This window comes from Nematolebias whitei, chromosome 23 (assembly GCF_014905685.2).
Source record: "Nematolebias whitei isolate Nwh7 chromosome 23, NemWhi1, whole genome shotgun sequence".
Classification (NCBI taxonomy): Eukaryota; Metazoa; Chordata; class Actinopteri; order Cyprinodontiformes; family Rivulidae; genus Nematolebias; species Nematolebias whitei.
In genome coordinates, this window is record NC_056520.1 from 8,321,475 (window position 1) to 8,338,632 (window position 17,158).

A 17,158-nucleotide genomic window follows, 5' to 3' on the forward strand; every position below is an offset into this window, starting at 1 on the left:
ACCTGCTGCAGGCTTTGGTCTTAACCCCAGCAGGTATCGACGCCCTTGTGTCCTAGCAGCAGATGGTGACGGTTCCCCTTTTTCTGCTTCGCTCCCATTACAGGACTAAGTCTTGGCAGCGCCTAAAGACGAGTAGGACTAATTCCTGCAATTCCTTATCACTCTGTACCTGAAGTATAAAACCAATTAATGCTTTATTTAATTGTGCTTCTCTGTTTACAGATCCCTGACCTCATTTTGTAAGTTTTCAAGTGATTTCTATTTGGATTTCATTTTTTTTTTTTTGAAGTTACACAAATAAATGACAAGTGGGGGAGAAGTTCATTGTTTTTCAAATTAGGAGAGTTGATTTTCCTGTCCTGCACAAATTAAGCCCACACTGGCTCAGGGTGTTAACTCAACATGTATTTTTTTTAAATAAAGTTTAAAAAAAACTGTTGAAGTGTTTCATTTAATAAACCTCCAGAATAAATACAGAATATATTTTATGTCAGTGGCATCAAGTTCTAAGAGCACTAACCGCGTGGTGGTTTCCCCGCCCTGCACAGTAAACAAGGAAGCACGTGACTGCTTCATCCTGCTGCTCCTTTACGGCCGCCATCTTTACGTCAAGTTGGACGACGTTAAAGCGGATATTCATACTCCCTTCAAAAATAAAACCAGCTTTCAGACGGTGACTCGTATCTATTACAAATCCTATTTTTATTTGACAAAAACAGAGCTATAAGAATTATTAGTAGGCAGTGCTGTGGTCACCCAACAAATATATTATTTCATCAGTTGAATTTATTAAAATTTTATGATTTGGTAATAGTTTACAAGTCATGTATAAAGCTTATAAAAAAGTACCCCCAAATATTCAGTTAAAATGTATTACAAAAGAGAGTCACTATAACCTTAAATGAATGGAAATGTTTGTAAAACCATCATTTAGAACCAGTCTGAAGGAGCGCTGCGTATGATCTCGCCATAAACATTTCTAAAACAACTTATATGTTTAAAAAAGACGATTAAGTTAAAGTTGGGAAGGTGTGGTGCCAGGTGAAGGATACCTGATGGTTTTTTGTTTTCAGTTTGGAGATTGTTCACGTGAAGTTTGTTGTTCTATTGCAGTTATTTTATAGGGGCAGATATTATAAGAATTTTTTTCTTCTTTCTGCACCCTTTGTATTCAATGTTTTTTGTTTCTTTTTGATGAAATTGTTTTATTTTAAACGAATGAATAAATGAATTTGATGACTTTTTTTCTGACCATTTAGTAATATTTTGCCTTAAAAGTACAAGTATTAATTAAAAATATATATATTTTTATTAACTAATGTATTTATTACTATTTTAAATGTAGCAAAGCGTGTTTTAAAAGTCAAACCCATCAAATAAATTAGTGCTTTCAAAATCAGACGCGACATAGTCGGTTTTATTGTGAAACGTTAACCGGAAGCTTGACGTCACGTTAGTACGTCTTCTTCGACGATCTTTCTAAATACTCCGTGATCTCCAAAACAACATAAGTTGGGGCAACATGGCGAGCGGGGAAGAGGCCAGCGGACGCCCCTCGGTTACCTCCTCCTCAGTCGGGCTGGAGGATCTGTTTCCCGCCGAGACCTCGGAGGAGAAGTGCCGGTACGGGAACCCGGAGCTCGACCGCCTGCAGGAGCGTCTCCAGGCTTGGTTGTCCCAGTACGAGCCCTTGTTGCTGTGGGTGCAGCGGCTGCTGGTGTGGGAGAGGCCGCTGTACAGCGTCTCCGCCGCCCTCACGCTCAACACGCTGTTCTGGTAACAGGAGAGTTTGTGTTAAATCTTTAAAGCTCGTCTTTACTTCGCTGCCCGGAGTCAGGGGACGTTAAGAAGAAATGTCAATATCGGTTAGCTAATCCCGAGTCTTTAGCCTAATGCTAACCTAGCTTGTAGCTAAAAGCCAGTTAGCACGGGATTACTGCGCTTTGTTTTCTGGTAAATACATTGTTTGGTAACAGTTAATTTAAGTTGTTACACCTGTTAATAACGTATAAAAACGCCCTTAATGTCCTGAGTGACCGGGCCTAGTCTCAAGACATGCTGAGCAGCTAGCAAAGCGGCTAAGCTAACATGTCTGTTTGTCTCCAGGCTGGTGTCCTCCACCTCTCTGCGGCCCCTGTTCCTGCTGAGTGTGTCCCTGCTGGGGTTGATGCTGCTGGAGAGATGGAAGCCCAAGTTGCCCATCATCACTGGTGAGTCCAGGCCTTCCACTGGGAGCACTGGGCCCAGTTACATATGTGGTGTGAAGGACGGGTTTTAACGGTGGCAGCACTTTAAAGATTTGTAAAGAATTTTGAGTTTTTAAGTATATTTTCTTTATTTAAGTTGCTGTAACTTCTTCCACGTGAGTCGCATTTTGTTTTTTTCTAGTTTAAAATTAAATTGCTTTGAGCAGATTTACACAAAAACGCTGTAGTTTTCATGTCAGTCGGGTTGCCAGATAAGAAATAATGAACTATAGTACTGTGGCTTTAAAATGATAGCATTTTGACCTAAACTGTCATATGTGTTGAGTAAAGATATCACAAGAAGAGGTGTGTTGTTTGTTGAACATGTTCACAGAAAAGGAGGGGGTAGATAAGATATTATTTTATTAAATTTCTGGCAACCCTGGGCTCAGCTGCATACATTGAGCATCTGCATGATCACAGTTGCATCCGAACTGGTGAACACGCAAACGTCTCTTTGGACCCTGGATTTTCACAGAGAGAGTTAAATCGTGTCATCTGGACGGTTTCTTTTTGGGAGAAAAGTTTCGTCTGAAAGACTTCCATCATTTTGAGGCCTGCCACCCAGCTGCACCTCCTTCAGTTTCAAGCCAGCCCTCTGTGGAATTCCCAGAAACTGGTTTTACATATGCAAAAACAGGACCATTCGTTGAAAACAGTCGATCATCGGCATAACAATCAAATGTTTCAGGCCTGGTGGCCAACTTGCTACTCACAGAAACAGCCTGAGGACACGGGACCAAGATGGTTCAGAAAAAAAAGGTTGTAAACTCAATCATCCGGTCGTTGTCATCATTCTTTGTTGACATCAGGTCTCTCTTGTAAATGAGTCTCCGAGGCTCAATGGGATTAACTTGTCTAAATAAAGGTTGAACGAAAGGTAGATAACGACAACAAAAAAGTTCAATCTCGTCATCTGGACAGTTTCGTTTGTCATCGAAATTGGCCACGCCTTGTATAGAGACACATGGACAAAAAGACAGAAGACAGAACTGGACGTGTCAGAAATGAAGATGTTGAGGTTCTTAGGAGTGACAAGGATGGAGAAGATTAGGAATGACGTCATCAGAGGTACAGCACAGGTTGAACAACCATACGGCGAAGACTGATCCATCCCAAAGATCCAGTCCCCCGGCACAAACGGAGTAATGTGTATGCTGTTCAGTGTCAGGATGGTGATCAGGCTTGCACAGGGGAAACTAAACAGCCACTGGCCAAAAGGATGGACCAGCACAGAAGAGCAACATCATCAGGCCAGGACTCTGGTCTACACTCATCTGCAGGCCAGAGGAACAATGGTGTGAGAGAGGGAAGGAAGCCATCTTTGTGAAGAGAAACTGTCCATCATTAAAAAGGGGCGGAGCCTCCATGTCCAACTGTCCCCCTCTTACAATGCTGTTATTGCTAGCATCACTCAGCCCCCTGTGAATAGTAAACAGCCATCAGGGTGCTAATGATCCATTGTTAGGCTGATGGTCCTCCTTGATCATGTGAGCAGCTGGTTCTGGATGTCACAACAAACTGGTTGATCCACTGAGAAGGTGCTGTTTATAAGACTGAGTTTGTTGCAGCTCCTCAGACTGAAGAAGTCTTTTGGCTGAAAGACGAAACATTTCAACAAGAAGAATCCGTCCAGAGAACCTGACTTTAGTTTGTTAGATCCTCTGTGTAACTTTATCTGATAAGCTTTAAAAAAAAAGTTTTAAATTTCCTCTGAACTCACATTTTGATGTGAAATTGTGATTTCTTTCCCTCCTGCAGTCCAACCTGCAGAGGTTCAGCCTGAACAAAGGTAGGCTCATAAAAATGAATCTAGAATATTTTCTGTTTTCCATCATGGTTTGTAGTTTTGCCATAAAAGCGTTTGTTAAAAAGTTTATCACCTTTTTGCATTTGTTCACCTGTTCAGATCACAATTTCTTTCCCAGTTGTGTTTTTCTTGTGCTCGAGTGCTGTTTGTTTTCCGACCGCAGTGAAACGCTGAGCTCGGAGCACCGTCTGCTCAGCGTTCCTGAGCTCAGCCACCACCTGACGGAGAGCTACCTGACCTGCTGCCTGTACCTGCAGGAGACCCTGCAGTACAAACGGAGGAACCACGGCAAGGTACGGCTCGCTCACCTGCGTGCTTTGACCAACGGTGCACACGTTTCGGTCGTTAAAGCCGTTTTTCTGTCGGACAGTTCTGCGCGATGGTGTGCAGCGGCTGCTTTGTGCTCGCCGGGGTTGGACATTACGTGCCGGGAATCATGATATCGTACATTATAGGTGAGTCGTTTTCTACTACCTAGTTGGCATGCAGAGACGCTGAGCCGCCTGGTTGTCGTGACAGATTCTGTGTGCGCGGAGTAAAAATAGCTCTGATGTGATTAGAAGATGAGTCCAAGTTTTCATTCCCTGCGAGCAATAATGTGTTTGTGTCTGTTAAAGAAATATCTCCTGAACCACTGGATGAATTTTAATGAAATCACAGGGAAAAAATGATCAACGCAGTGTTTCCCCTACTGTTATCCAGAGGTGGAAAGAGTACTGGGAATTTGTACTCCTGTACAAGTACTGCTTAAATTATAACAAGTACTGGTGTTTATAAAAAAAAATACTTAAGTAAAAGTACTCGGAGTACGTTTTAACCAACTGACGTTTTATTGTGTACAATAGAAGACATTTCACGTAGCTACATTCAAAGCTCATTTCTCAGACAAACAAAGTATAAAAATGACACTAAGGCCGTTTCCTTTGTAAACAAATGTAGACGAAGCAGTGATTTAGTTTGTTAAAAAAAAAAAGAAGTGTTTTTGAACCGGCACAGAACAGTTTTTAAACTTTTACACTGCGAACAACAGGCGGGTAAGAGTCTTAAAGTCTGACATTTCTGTCACCCTTCATTTTCTGAACCTTTTGTTCAGTGTCAGCAGGAGCTGCTTTTCTAAGTTGAGAGTTTATCCGGCTTCGTTTGGTTGTGAAGAGTCGACTCTACGTGACTCTCTACAGAGTCGTCCTTTGCTTACGTCATAGGTAATTGGTGCGTTCGCGATCTGAGAGCCTTGTTGGCTACAAAGATGCAGGTGAGCGGTTTGAATTAGGGATGCACGATATTGGATTTTTGGCCGATACGTTAAAACTTATTTGGCCGATACCAATACCGATGTATATATTTTCCTAGACTGACTTCCAGAGACTACACAGCTTTCTCTGCTGTGGAATTAAAATACTACATTATTGTGCATAGTATTTGTCAGTTTGGCCCGACAAATTGGGGGAGGCAGTGGTGACTGAGACACGTCTGTGTTGTGCTCTGCTTGGTGGAGTCGACTAAGCGTGAGGGAAACGGAGCTCTGTAGCTAGCATGTTTGTATTGAGCACCACTAGCTTAGCACTAGGTCAGTTCTGGTAGTTCTCCATGGGTGGGGTTTGGTAGAAATATGGCTCGGTTTTGTTGACAGGGTGGGGCGCCCTGCTTGTATAATGGTAGGGGAAACGCTGCTCATGCATCCCCCCCCCGTCAACAAAAATCTGCCAAGACATGAGCGCCCTGCCAAGGCACCTGAACTAGGGGAAACGCTGTAATGTACATCTACAGCTGGTTTCTTTTAGCAGTTTTGCAGCGAACTGACCTTTTTAAAAAACACAAGAGTTTCTAAAACTTATTAATTTTTACAAATATCGACCTAAAATCTGACGTGTTTGAAGCTGAGATTAAACGTATTCTGAGCACGGACAGATCTTCGTTTAAAATTTTACCATCAGTTTAAAAAAAAAGTGTTTCCCAACCGTGATCCTTGAGGAACGCCATCCTGCATGTTTTCGTTGTTTCCCTGCTGTGACACGCCTGATTTTAATGAATAGGTGCTTAACAGGCTTCGGCAGAACTTCAGGAATAAAATGGCTGAAACGGGTGTGTTGGAGCAGGGACACAACTCAAACATGCAGAATGGCGTCCCTCAAGGACCAGGGCTGGGAACCACTGAGTTAGTCAACTCGGTCCGTTAGCAAAATATCTCATGAACGGCTTGTCGGATAATTTTTTGGTCAAAGGATATGGATGTTTTTATTACTATGGCTGAGAACAAGAAGATCTTATCTCTGCCCATGAACCATGTGTTGGGTTAACGGAGAGAGCTCTGTGAACCCTGCTGAACTGATAAGGGTATAAAAGCGAGCAGATAACGCAGCTCGGGGCAGATTCTTGTGACTGTGTGACCGGTTAAAAATCATCTCCTGCTGTCGAGTCTAGTTCTTTTCGGGTAAACGACGCAAGCGATAATGTTTTTCCTCAAAACGCCGCTAAATGGATTTTCATGAAACTTTCAGGAAGTAATGATTGACCTTCCTGAGCTAACCCAATTTAAGATGGCGGCCACAGCAAACTGACCTGCGGAAACACAAAAGTCACTGTTTTACAGATGCTGAGCTAAAATTTGACACGGCAGTAGCTGGGAGTCATTCGCACCACGTAATGTTAAGGTTTGACCAAAACGGCTAAGATTCCTCACATTTCCGTGGCATGAAAAGCGTGCGTGTGGCGCGCGTCCCTTCGCGTCAGGTTTTTAACTCCCCTCGTGTGCAGCGTCGCGCTCGTATTAAACGTGTTTGTGAAGCCGTTCTCTCTGCTGTTTTCAGCTCTGAGCGTGCTGCTCTGGCCGTTGGTGGTGTATCACGAGCTGATCCAGAGGATGTACACGGGCCTGGAGCCGATCCTGATGAAACTGGACTACAGCATGAAGGGGGAAACTGAGCACCGCAAGCACGACAAGAGGAGTGAGCGGCTCGCTTTACTCGGTTCTCTGCGGAATAAATTACGAGTTCTTCGTCCTTTTGTGGACTCGGGCAAACGCGTTTTTTGTCTTTGCGTCTCCCTCTCGGCCGTGCTAAAGGTGTGTGTGTGTGTTTTAACAGAGGTCAGGAAGGAGCTGGAAGAGGGAGGCGAGCCCCAAGAGGACACGGACAGCGAGAGCGAAGAGGACGAGGAGGAACTGTGCTGCTTTGCTCCGACGGTACGAACACACGCCCGACGGGTGGATTCGCGAGACACAGACGGAGAGTAGGATGACTCGTGTAACGTGCGCCGAACAGAACTGCCGTGCACGGCTTCCTGGATTAACTTTCAAGTCGTGCCACATTCCTTTCCAGCAACAGGAAGATGTGGGTCAGGCGGTACGTGAACCGCTCAGGTAGAGGATTATGTCTAGATCTGTACAAAGAAAAGAAATGGGCTTCATTTATTTAATTACAGGCTCTTCTATAAATCTAGTTCATCTAAAAACTAGGAATTTTGTCTGTCGCAGATGAGGATATTGGGAGGCGAAGGCTAATATCATGTCTGATATATTGGCTGGAAATTTTTGATCTTTGTCCACCTCCAAGAAACTAAGTACCGTATTTTTCGGTAGTTTTTTTTTTTTTCATAATTTACAAACACTGTGACTTATACACCGAAGCGACTTATTTATGGATTTTTTTCCATATTTATAGATTTTCAGCCGCTGGATGGTACTCGAGTTGTATGACATGCCGTTGTATCATGTAATAGGTAAAAGTGGCTATTAATGACACAGTCGGCTTGCCATAGACTGCCACCTTCGTCCAGTTCGCCTGGAGCCGATTCGACCATTCGAGTACATTTATTAACGTATTTTCCACCGTACACGTCGCTCCGCCCTTTAAGTCGCATCAGTCCAAATATGTCAATAAAGTGGAAAAATCCATAAATATGTTGCTTCGCCGTACAAGTCTCATCTATTATGCGTCATCGCTGACCACCCAGAAATGTGGGCCGGCGTTGTACCAAAAATCGAGTGGCGGCCGCGGGAGTGTGCACGGGAGGACTTTAACAAGAATTGAACAAGATTAACACTTAAAAACAATTATCTGTTTGCTTGAAATTATAGTAAAGGTGTGTCTCAGTCTAACTTTTTCTTAATAAACGCACTTTGAAGGTCAAGTCAGCTGCATTTTGCCGGGGCAGCGAAATGAAGCTGATTCGGTTGCTCCAGGCAGACGACGGCGGCAGACTATGGCAAGCCGATTGTGTCATTAATAGCCACTTTTACTTATTACACGAGACGTCATGCCTTACTACTCGAGCGCCATCTAGCGGCTGAAAATGGTAGTGTTCAATATTTTCAGTCGGAATGAATGAAAACGGTCATATCTCAGCCAAAAATTGGTTTATAAATATGGAAAAATCCATAAATACGTTGTTTCGGTGTAGAAGTCGCAGGGTATGCAAATTATGAAAAAAGAAGTGACTTATTCAGCGAAAAATACAATAAGTAAAAGTTTAACTGAGAGACACCTTTACTATAATGTCGAGCAAATAATTGTTTTAAAGTGTTAATGTTGTTAAAGTCCTCACGTGCACGCTCCCGCAGCCATCATTTGGCAGCCAATCGATTTTTGCCTCAACACCGGCCCACACTTCGTCAGCGCTGACGCATGATCGATGCGACTTATAGGGCGGTGCGACGTGTACGGTGGAAATCACGGTAGTCGACTTGAAACCACGAAAAATTAATTTGAATTTTCCCTTTAATTTTTGATTTTGATGCGGAAAGCGCGACGGAGAACGTGGAGTATCTGACCGGCTATAACGTGTTGACTAAAATTGGTCCCTGGCTTAAAGTAAATGTTTAATTCTGGGCACGTTTCGTAACCGACACCCCCCGGTGCGAACAAATCGTTAAAATGATTTAACACGAGCGTTTTGAAAAGATGGTTGTGTTTTGTGATCAGGTGGATGTGAAAACTACGGCTCTGGCTATGGCCATCACGGACTCGGAGCTGTCGGACGAAGAGGCGTCTATTTTGGAGAGCGGCGGGTTCTCGGTGTCCAGAGCCACCACCCCGCAGCTAACGGACCTCTCTGAAGGTAAATCTCACACGACGGTTCAGAACAAAACGAAGGATGAAGGCCAAACGTTCGACGGACCAACCTTTGTGTTACAGACTTGGACCAGCAGAGTTTACACAGCGACCCCGAGGAGGCCTTCCTGCGGGATCTCCCAGAGTTCCCTTCGGTGGAGGAGTTCCCAGCCAGCGAGCACAGCCTGCTGCACTTCCCCCCGCGAGGCTCGGCTCAGGGAGACGGGGCGCAGGCCGGCACCGAACCAGAGAAGGAACCGCTGAGTCCCGCCAGCCTCCTCATCCAGCACCTGGCCTCGCCTCTGCACTTTGTGAACTCGCACTTCAACGGACACGGGCGGCCACCCGGCGCCGCGGACGGGGCGCAGAGGCCTGTGGCAGAGGGACGCGAAGCGGTGACCCAGGGAACCCAGCGCTCCCTGGAGGCGCTGAGCGAGGAGATCGTGAGCACGGCCATCTCCACCGTGGTGCAGAACACTCTGTCGGCCCTGCTGCGCTCCGGCGAGGCCAGCGAGGAGCCGTCCCTCGCCGAGTTCGTCCCTGCTGAAACCCCACCGGACCCTCTGGAGACCCCCACCCAGTCCACCAACGCCGCCGACACTGCAGCCGGGGCGCTGGATCCCGACAGGGACCTGGACGAGGGGGTCACGACGGAAAGCAGCGCCGGCGAGGAGTTCCCTGACGACACGCTAGTCCCGACCGAGGAAGAGGACTTTGAGGTGTTGGACCAAAGTGAACTGGAGCAGGTGGACGAGGGGCTGGAGCCCGGCTCGGACGGAGAGGTGGGGGGAGCGGCTCCAGACACAACCATATCTCTACATGCACAGTCATAGCCCACACTCGTCCCCACATGTATCCCTTTTGTTTTTACTATTCTCCGTTGAAACAACCTTATTTACCCTCGTACACGACAAATTATTATCGTTTTATTTTGGCGGTATCGTGGCAGGTGCCTGAAAACATTCTGCTTTCGCATTTCAGCGTTCTTCTCAGCTTCGGTATCTGAGCTGTTTCACGTTCAGAAGATGCTATCTGGTGGAGGTCACACTAACGAAGCCTTACCGTCCCATTGAACGGGACGTACGTTTGTTTTGTTTTCTTACAAGCTGGTACAGTTTACAGATTAACGTATCTGAGGCGTGCTCTGGTCATAATACAAGATTACAGCCTTCAGTTGTATTTGTTGAGCTGCTAACCCTTCTACTCCTACATCGAGTCATGGATTAGACATAAATAATGTAATTCTTAAATATGCTGTCTCACCAAAACTAGCCCAAGTTTTTATTTTCTCCGTTCAGTGATTACAGGTTACAGATAAAGGTAGAATAATCTGACCCTGTTGGGGATTTAATGCAGTTCCAGAGATAATGAAGGCTCCAGATAAAAGTAAGTGGGCTTCATTTTATTTTTAATTTGCACATTTATCAGTTGCAAACAATCAAATGCATGATCTCAAGCACAAATAACGCAATTTTCTTTTCATGGTATGTCCCCTTGGAGCATTTTTTTTTTTTAAACGAAACAAACATCTGAGCCATGTGGCTGCTACAGTTGAGGCTTCGTTTGTTGCCCGTTGACTCGATAAAACGGTTGTTGTTTATTATTGCATAAAAATCTAAATCTGGTGAAGTTAAGCATCCTGCGAACAATTAGGATGCATTAGCTACCGGTTGAATCCGTCCAAGCAGATGTTAATCTCAATGGTACCCAACCGTGGTCCTTGTGGAACACCATCCTGCATGTTTTAGCTGTTTCCCTGCTTTGACACCTGGTTTGAATGAATGGGTGATTAGCAAGTAATTAAATCACTGAATCAGGTGTGTTGGAGCAGGGAAACTACTAAAACGTGTAGGACTGTGTTCCTCAAGGACCACGGTTGGGTGCCACTAGTTTATCTAAATATTTTAAATAAAAATGGGTAAAATGTTGGATATATATATATATAATAAATACATGTGATATAAGTTATTTTATTTAATTTACAGCTGATGAAACTTTATTAAAAACCTTAGGGGAGAATTAAGAGAATATTTTATTCCTGTGATTAACTCATAAAGATTGTATATACGTGTTTTAATGGCACAGTGTGTGTTCAGGTGTAATTGTTAGACAAAAAAATCCACATTTGCACCATTTGAGTTGAATCAGTTTTTGGGGATTTATTGCCTGAGAATGGATTCTTTGACATTCTTGGATGTTAAGAACTGAACAATGACACACACAAAAAAGACTTTTTATGCAAAAGAAGAAGAAAAGCCTCTCTGGGGGCGGGCGACACTTTTTATTAACAGTTGTGAATAGGAGTTGTTGCATCTGTGTTAGTTGATCCATACATGACTGAATTTGTCTGAAGGACTCGTTGAGTAGGCCGTGTTCTGTTGGACATTTGTTTTTGCATGCGGCGCATCACGCATGTAACATTTGCGGTCGATTTTCATGTTTTTTTTTTTTTTTTTACTTTTTCGTTGCCGTCTTTATAAAAAGTCATCAAAAACCCAAGTTCAGTTGGATGCGAGGGCCTGTTGTGTTTCTGGTACCTCCGCAGCATCCTCCTCCCGGGGGTGAATCAGAACGCCACAGGATGTGTATTCATTACCCCATCTGTTGTAGAGCGTCGTGTTCCTACTAACCCTGTTTTCTCCAGTTGTTTTATAGTGTAGAAATATAAAATAAATTAAAAACGGTGTATTTTCTGCATGTAAAATCTGCACTCTGTCCAAGTTCTTTGTCAAATGCACAATTTGTGGAAAAAATAAAATACTAGTTAGAATGTTCCTGGTTAAAACAAGCTTATAGATTATTATTTTTTTGTTTATTTTGTTACTAATGATGGAATAAACGTTTGCTGTAAATGCTGTAAATCAGTAATAAAATGTGATTTTAAAGGGTCTTCAAATGTGTTTTTCTGCCTAAATGTGACTCATTTAAGAAGATGAGGAAAAAGAAATATAACTTTAAATTATTTTTCCATAAAGTAGTTGCAGTGGACGGGTTTGATAAAGCGGGAAAATAAAAGCGAATAAAAAAACTGATAAATATCCAGTCGTCGTCTTGGTTCACTTCTACATATATTTATTTATTTATTATTTGAAGGATGTTTTTGACGCGTCTAAAGGTTTTAATTCGTCATCCAATCTGCTTTTCCTGGGAAAAGAATAAAAAAAAGGGATTTATTAAAGTTTGGACAGGATCAAAAACAGGAGAAATTAATTTAATCAACTTTTGTTCCATTTCATGTTTTGTCCTGTTAAGTTTATTTGTACAATTCAGGTCTGCAACAAATTTAAAAAAACGAGCATAAATGTCAGAATCTCTGGATTTTCTAGATTTTAATTACCGTACTTTATGGTATATAAGCCACTACTATTTTCACAGGATTTGAATCCATCGCTTATACACGGTTGTGGCGTATTTACATACAACATAGATATTTTGTGTGTGCGCACGCGGCTTATATTTGGGTGCGCTTTATAGACCGGCAATTACGGTAGTTGTTTTATCCGAGACAATGTGCTTTTTCTGTAACGTAACAAACCTGTTGCAGTTCTTTTGCACAGCGCTCAAGTTTTTCCTTCAGTTTGTCGTCGACCGTCGCGTCGGAGAGCACGGACCACACGCCGTCTGTAAACGTTACCGGAACTGAGAGGACGGTTCCAGCTGGGAGCCCAAACACACCTGGAGGTGGATAAGGAACGCTTTAACACAGGCGAGGTGGAAAGTCCTTCCTCCTGTTTGATCAGGTCTCACCTGAGCAGAGTACGCCAGCGGACAGGATGTCATCTGGACCAGAAGCGCCGCACCAAGCCTTCAGGACTCTGAGGATCCCGTTGGCGGCAGACATGGCGGCAGGTCGGCCGGTCTTTGAAGCCACGGCTAAACGGTGACCGCGCAGCTGCTGCAGGAAGTCCGCTTCTGACCACTTCCTGGAAGGAAGCACGTGGAGTGAAGTCCCCTCCAGTTGTCGGGTTATTTATTGCCGACTGACGATGATGGATCAAAGCAGAATATAAACTGAAACCGTTGCGTGTGACGGACCTGCCAGGTGAAAGCTCCAGAAGTGACTGGGAAAAGAAAGGAGGTCCTGTGACGGCGCCGCGGTGGTTGAAAACCTTCGCCCTCTGCACGTCGATGAAGAAAACTCCACGGATGTTCCCCCACACGAACACATCTTTGACATCTACAGGGGGAAAAACACCGATTTGAGGTGGAGCTGCAACAACGAGGCAGGAAAACTCGACGCGGATACCTGATGGCCTCACTCCCATCTCCTTCGCAATTATCGCTCTGGCTTCGTCTTCCAGCTGCGTTGCCGTGGCAACGAACCGACTGCCGTCGATGGAGCGTGCGTTTCCCGCAAGAAGCGAGCACCTCAAGTTGGACGACTCGCCGGACACGATCACCTTCACCCGTTTGCCGGCTCGTTCGTCGATGAGCTGCCCGTACGTCCCGTAGCGCCCCGACACCTCCTCCTCCTCCTCGTCGCTCTCCGTCTGCGAGCTGAAGTCGTCCAGCAAGAGGACGACATCGGCTTCCTGGAAGGCCCGCTCCAGATCTGTGTGAACCGTCACCTGAACAATTCATTTCCATAAGACGGTTGCTGACGTTGGTGGGACATTAAAACCAGTGTTGGATAAAGTACATCAAAGTGATACTCCAATGAAAGTACAAGTATCTTACCGTAAAAATTACTTTGGTAAAAGTTAGTCTCCTTTAAAATTTATTACTTGAGTAAAAATCTTAAGTGCATTAAATGTCGGATACTTTTAAGTATCAAAAGTAAATTTATCATATAAAATACTTAGAGTATTAAGTAAAAGTGAATAGTTAGAATTCCAAATGTATTGGGTGCAGTATCCAATGACAAAAACTTGGTTCATTCAACCTTTATTACCGTTTATTAACAACGCTGTTAGAAAGCCCACATTGTTCACTGAGCTCGGTTCTGTTCGCTTGCTGTGGCTCGTTTCTTTCTGAATTTAATAGTTCCTATGCTCTTGAACGCACCGCTCTGTGCAAAGTGCAGAGCTCCGTTGGAGGGTTCTATTTTCTCTCCTGACACGGACGGAGCTTTGTTGTTCAAGCTTGTTTGCGCTTTACTGGTTTACTAAATACCAGAAGAAACGCGGCAAATGAAATCACCCTAAACTGGATATCAGTCTCCGCGTTCTTTAATGGGAAGACTAGTGGCCCGACAACTTCATACCTTGCTGCTCTAACCAGAAACACCAAACCTCTCCGTTTTAGCAGCTATCATCATTTTCACGCCTATCAGGAATTCACAGTGGCTCCACTGTGAGTCAACAAAGACCTGTTGTAACGACTGGTATCTGCATCTAGCTTGTTCACAGCGGCAGCTGCAGCGCGTGGGGGAGGGGCTGGGTTTGCGATTGAGCGTGTCGGTGAGGGAGAAGGGGCCACGTGAAGTCGCAGACTGGGAGAACAAACGGGCATCGCCCAATCCGATTCCTTCGTAAAGACGCGTCAAAATTCTACTTGAGTACAAAGTATTTCTACTCGTTACATTACAGCACTGATCAAAAACATTAGTGGAAGTTACGCACCTGATGGAGCACGCCGAGCGCCAGGTCTTCAACGTCCATCCGCAGCGCCTGCATTTCCTCCTCGTCCCCTTCAAGGTCCAGTAAGTGGAGGACGACTGCAGGAACTTTGGGAAACGCCTCGGCAGACAACAGGTGGGGGATCAAGATGTGGCCCGTTGGGCTGAGCGCGCTGCAAAGATGCATCCGTTAGCACCTAGCGTTCGTTTGATTTCGAAGGTTTCCGGCAAACTCACCCCGTGATCCACACATGGAGGCGTTGGAATAGACTGAGAGGAAGCTGTTCGTCGGCACTAAGGCCCATCTGTTCTGCGAGGTTCTCTGCCGCGATCCGCTGCGCCAACTCTGCCGGCATGTCTGACGTGACGCCGTAGTAGTCCTGGAATATTTAGTTGAAGCCCTTTAGGTTTGGAAGGAGCTCGAAGCCGGAAGAACTGTTGGTGCCTACCTGGCAATGCTTCAAGAAGTCACCAAGACCCCCCAAGAGCATCCCTTTACCCCCTCGATACACCAGTTCTCTCCAAACCAGCGGGGAGTCGTCGTGCTTCCAGCCGTTTCTTTCGCACGTGGACTCCAGCCATCCCTGTCGGAATCCAAAACGGAGAGCAAATAAAGCAGCCGGCAATAAAATGAATGACAAAAATAAACGGCACTAAAAATATAAGAATGCAATAATTAATAGGTACATAAGTTTAAATTTCTTTTGCATCATTATTAAATCTTAATCATGGAAAATATTTATAAATATGATTGAAGAATACACTTTTTTTTACATATTCAGTATATCCTGATGCATGCTCAATAATCCAATAATAATAGTAGAAGTTAAATCTGGTCCATCCGAAAGACTTCCTCAGTCTGAGGTGCCGTATTCAGCTCAGTCTTATAAATAGCACCTTCTCAGAGTGGATCAACCAGTTTCCTGCTGACAACCAAAACCAGCTGCTCACATGGTCAAGAAGGAATGATTCTAGCAATCACAGCATTGTAAGAGGGGGACAGTTGAACCCGGAGGCCTCCACCCCTGTTTAATGATGGTTTCTCTTCACAAAGATGGCCTCCTTTACTCCTCTCTCCAACCATCGTTCCTCTCTGTCCAGGATGTGAACATCTTCATCCCTGAAAGAGTGACCTCTGGCCTGGAGATGAGTGTAGACCGCAGAGTCCTTGAGACGTGGAGAATAAAGCGAGACTCAAAATATTTTGGTCACTCCATCAAACTCAGAAAAAACGTCCTTTCAAAATAAGAGTATACATTCTTACGTGAAATATATGTTTGTGTCCAAAACACGATCATTATTTTTATTACTTTTTCCCCCATGAAATTACCCACTTTGACTTTATTGAGCTCTTTGGTAACAGCTGCTGTTTTAAATGCGCTTTATAAATAAATTTGATTTGACTATGCTACCTCATGATTTTATTTTTTTATTTTCCCCACATGTTGCACGTGTTTCACTTTCTTGGAAAGTTGATGCAAACGCAAAGAAAAGTCACGATCATGTTTTTAACCTTCCATTCCTCTGGCAGGATGCGGATCTTGTGGACCCGGAAATCTGGCAGCGAGCGCTGCAGTTCGTCTGCTAAAAGTTCCGCCCTGGCGTAGTTGGGACAGTCTGCTTTTCCTGTACAAATTTAAATAATCATGTAAAACCTGATTTTAGACACGAAGAGAAGCGAATGAAACATTTAACTTTACCGGCGAGGACAAACTTCGCCATGACACAGCTAGCTTTAAGCGGTAGCTCCAGTGACGCAAGAAACTTAAGCTACACGGTTGCTAGGCAACCGGGGTTGCCCCCGCAGCTGTAGAACAAAACGATAAACAATAAAATTAGAATTAGACGGAGTGATGAAAAAACAAGCTGCTGGAAAAGAGTCAGGCCAAGATGGTCTAACTAGAGGATTTTACAAATTCTTCTGGGAAGGTCTGAAGCAATTTTTTTCTGGAAACAATAAATGATACATTATTATGGAAGCCCATTTCCGTCACGAAAGAAAAAATAAAAGCCCAACAGGAAGTCATAATTTCGAGTTTTAAAGTAATATTACGAGAATAAAAGTCATAATTACGAGTTTTAAAGTCATAATTTCGAGTTTTAAAGCCATAATTACAAGAATAAAAGTCATAATTTTGAGTTTTAAAGTAATATTTTAGAGAGTAAAAGTCATAATTACGTGTTTTAAAGTTGTAATAACGAGAATAAAAGTCATAATTTCGAGTTTTAAAGTAATAATTACGAGAATAAAAGTCATAATTTTGAGTTTTAAAATCATAATTATGAGAATAAAAGTCATAATTACGAGTTTTAGTCATAACTTCGAGTTTTAAAGTCATAATTTCGAGTTTTAAAGCCATAATTACAAGAATAAAAGTCATAATTTTGAGTTTTAAAGTAATATTTTAGAGAGTAAAAGTCATAATTACGTGTTTTAAAGTTGTAATAACGAGAATAAAAGTCATAATTTCGAGTTTTAAAGTAATAATTACGAGAA

The 17,158-nt window shown here is 43.7% G+C and overlaps 2 protein-coding genes across 2 annotated transcripts; one reads left to right on the top strand and one right to left on the bottom strand.

Moving 5' to 3' along the window:
* Positions 1-1,522: 1,522 nt before the first annotated feature.
* retreg2 (reticulophagy regulator family member 2) lies at positions 1,523-10,849 on the top strand. The gene is made up of 9 exons (XM_037696511.1): positions 1,523-1,776; positions 2,107-2,210; positions 4,008-4,038; positions 4,220-4,349; positions 4,427-4,511; positions 6,864-7,001; positions 7,140-7,237; positions 8,976-9,111; positions 9,189-10,849. Exons 1-9 carry the CDS (start codon positions 1,523-1,525, stop codon positions 9,935-9,937), a joined length of 1,725 nt encoding a protein of 574 aa, XP_037552439.1. The 3' UTR covers positions 9,938-10,849.
* A 1,885-nt stretch (positions 10,850-12,734) lies between these two features.
* mdh1b (malate dehydrogenase 1B, NAD (soluble)) lies at positions 12,735-16,383 on the bottom strand. The gene is made up of 9 exons (XM_037696745.1): positions 16,362-16,383; positions 16,175-16,287; positions 15,111-15,245; positions 14,899-15,041; positions 14,666-14,834; positions 13,351-13,672; positions 13,140-13,281; positions 12,865-13,027; positions 12,735-12,779 (listed from the first exon to the last, which is right to left on the bottom strand). Exons 1-9 carry the CDS (start codon positions 16,381-16,383, stop codon positions 12,735-12,737), a joined length of 1,254 nt encoding a protein of 417 aa, XP_037552673.1.
* Between the last annotated feature and the right edge of the window lie 775 nt (positions 16,384-17,158).

Excerpts from the sequence above, each read along its gene's own strand:
- retreg2 (XM_037696511.1), top strand. The coding sequence starts at position 1,523 with ATGGCGAGCGGGGAAGAGGCCAGCGGACGCCCCTCGGTTACCTCCTCC. Across the intron at positions 4,350-4,426 it reads AACGGAGGAACCACGGCAAG|TTCTGCGCGATGGTGTGCAG; the intron begins GTACGGCTCGCT and ends TCTGTCGGACAG. Across the intron at positions 7,238-8,975 it reads TGTGCTGCTTTGCTCCGACG|GTGGATGTGAAAACTACGGC; the intron begins GTACGAACACAC and ends TTTTGTGATCAG.
- mdh1b (XM_037696745.1), bottom strand. The coding sequence starts at position 16,383 with ATGGCGAAGTTTGTCCTCGCCG. Across the intron at positions 16,288-16,361 it reads GGCGAAGTTTGTCCTCGCCG|GAAAAGCAGACTGTCCCAAC; the intron begins GTAAAGTTAAAT and ends AAATTTGTACAG. Across the intron at positions 13,028-13,139 it reads CTGGAGCTTTCACCTGGCAG|GAAGTGGTCAGAAGCGGACT; the intron begins GTCCGTCACACG and ends GCTTCCTTCCAG.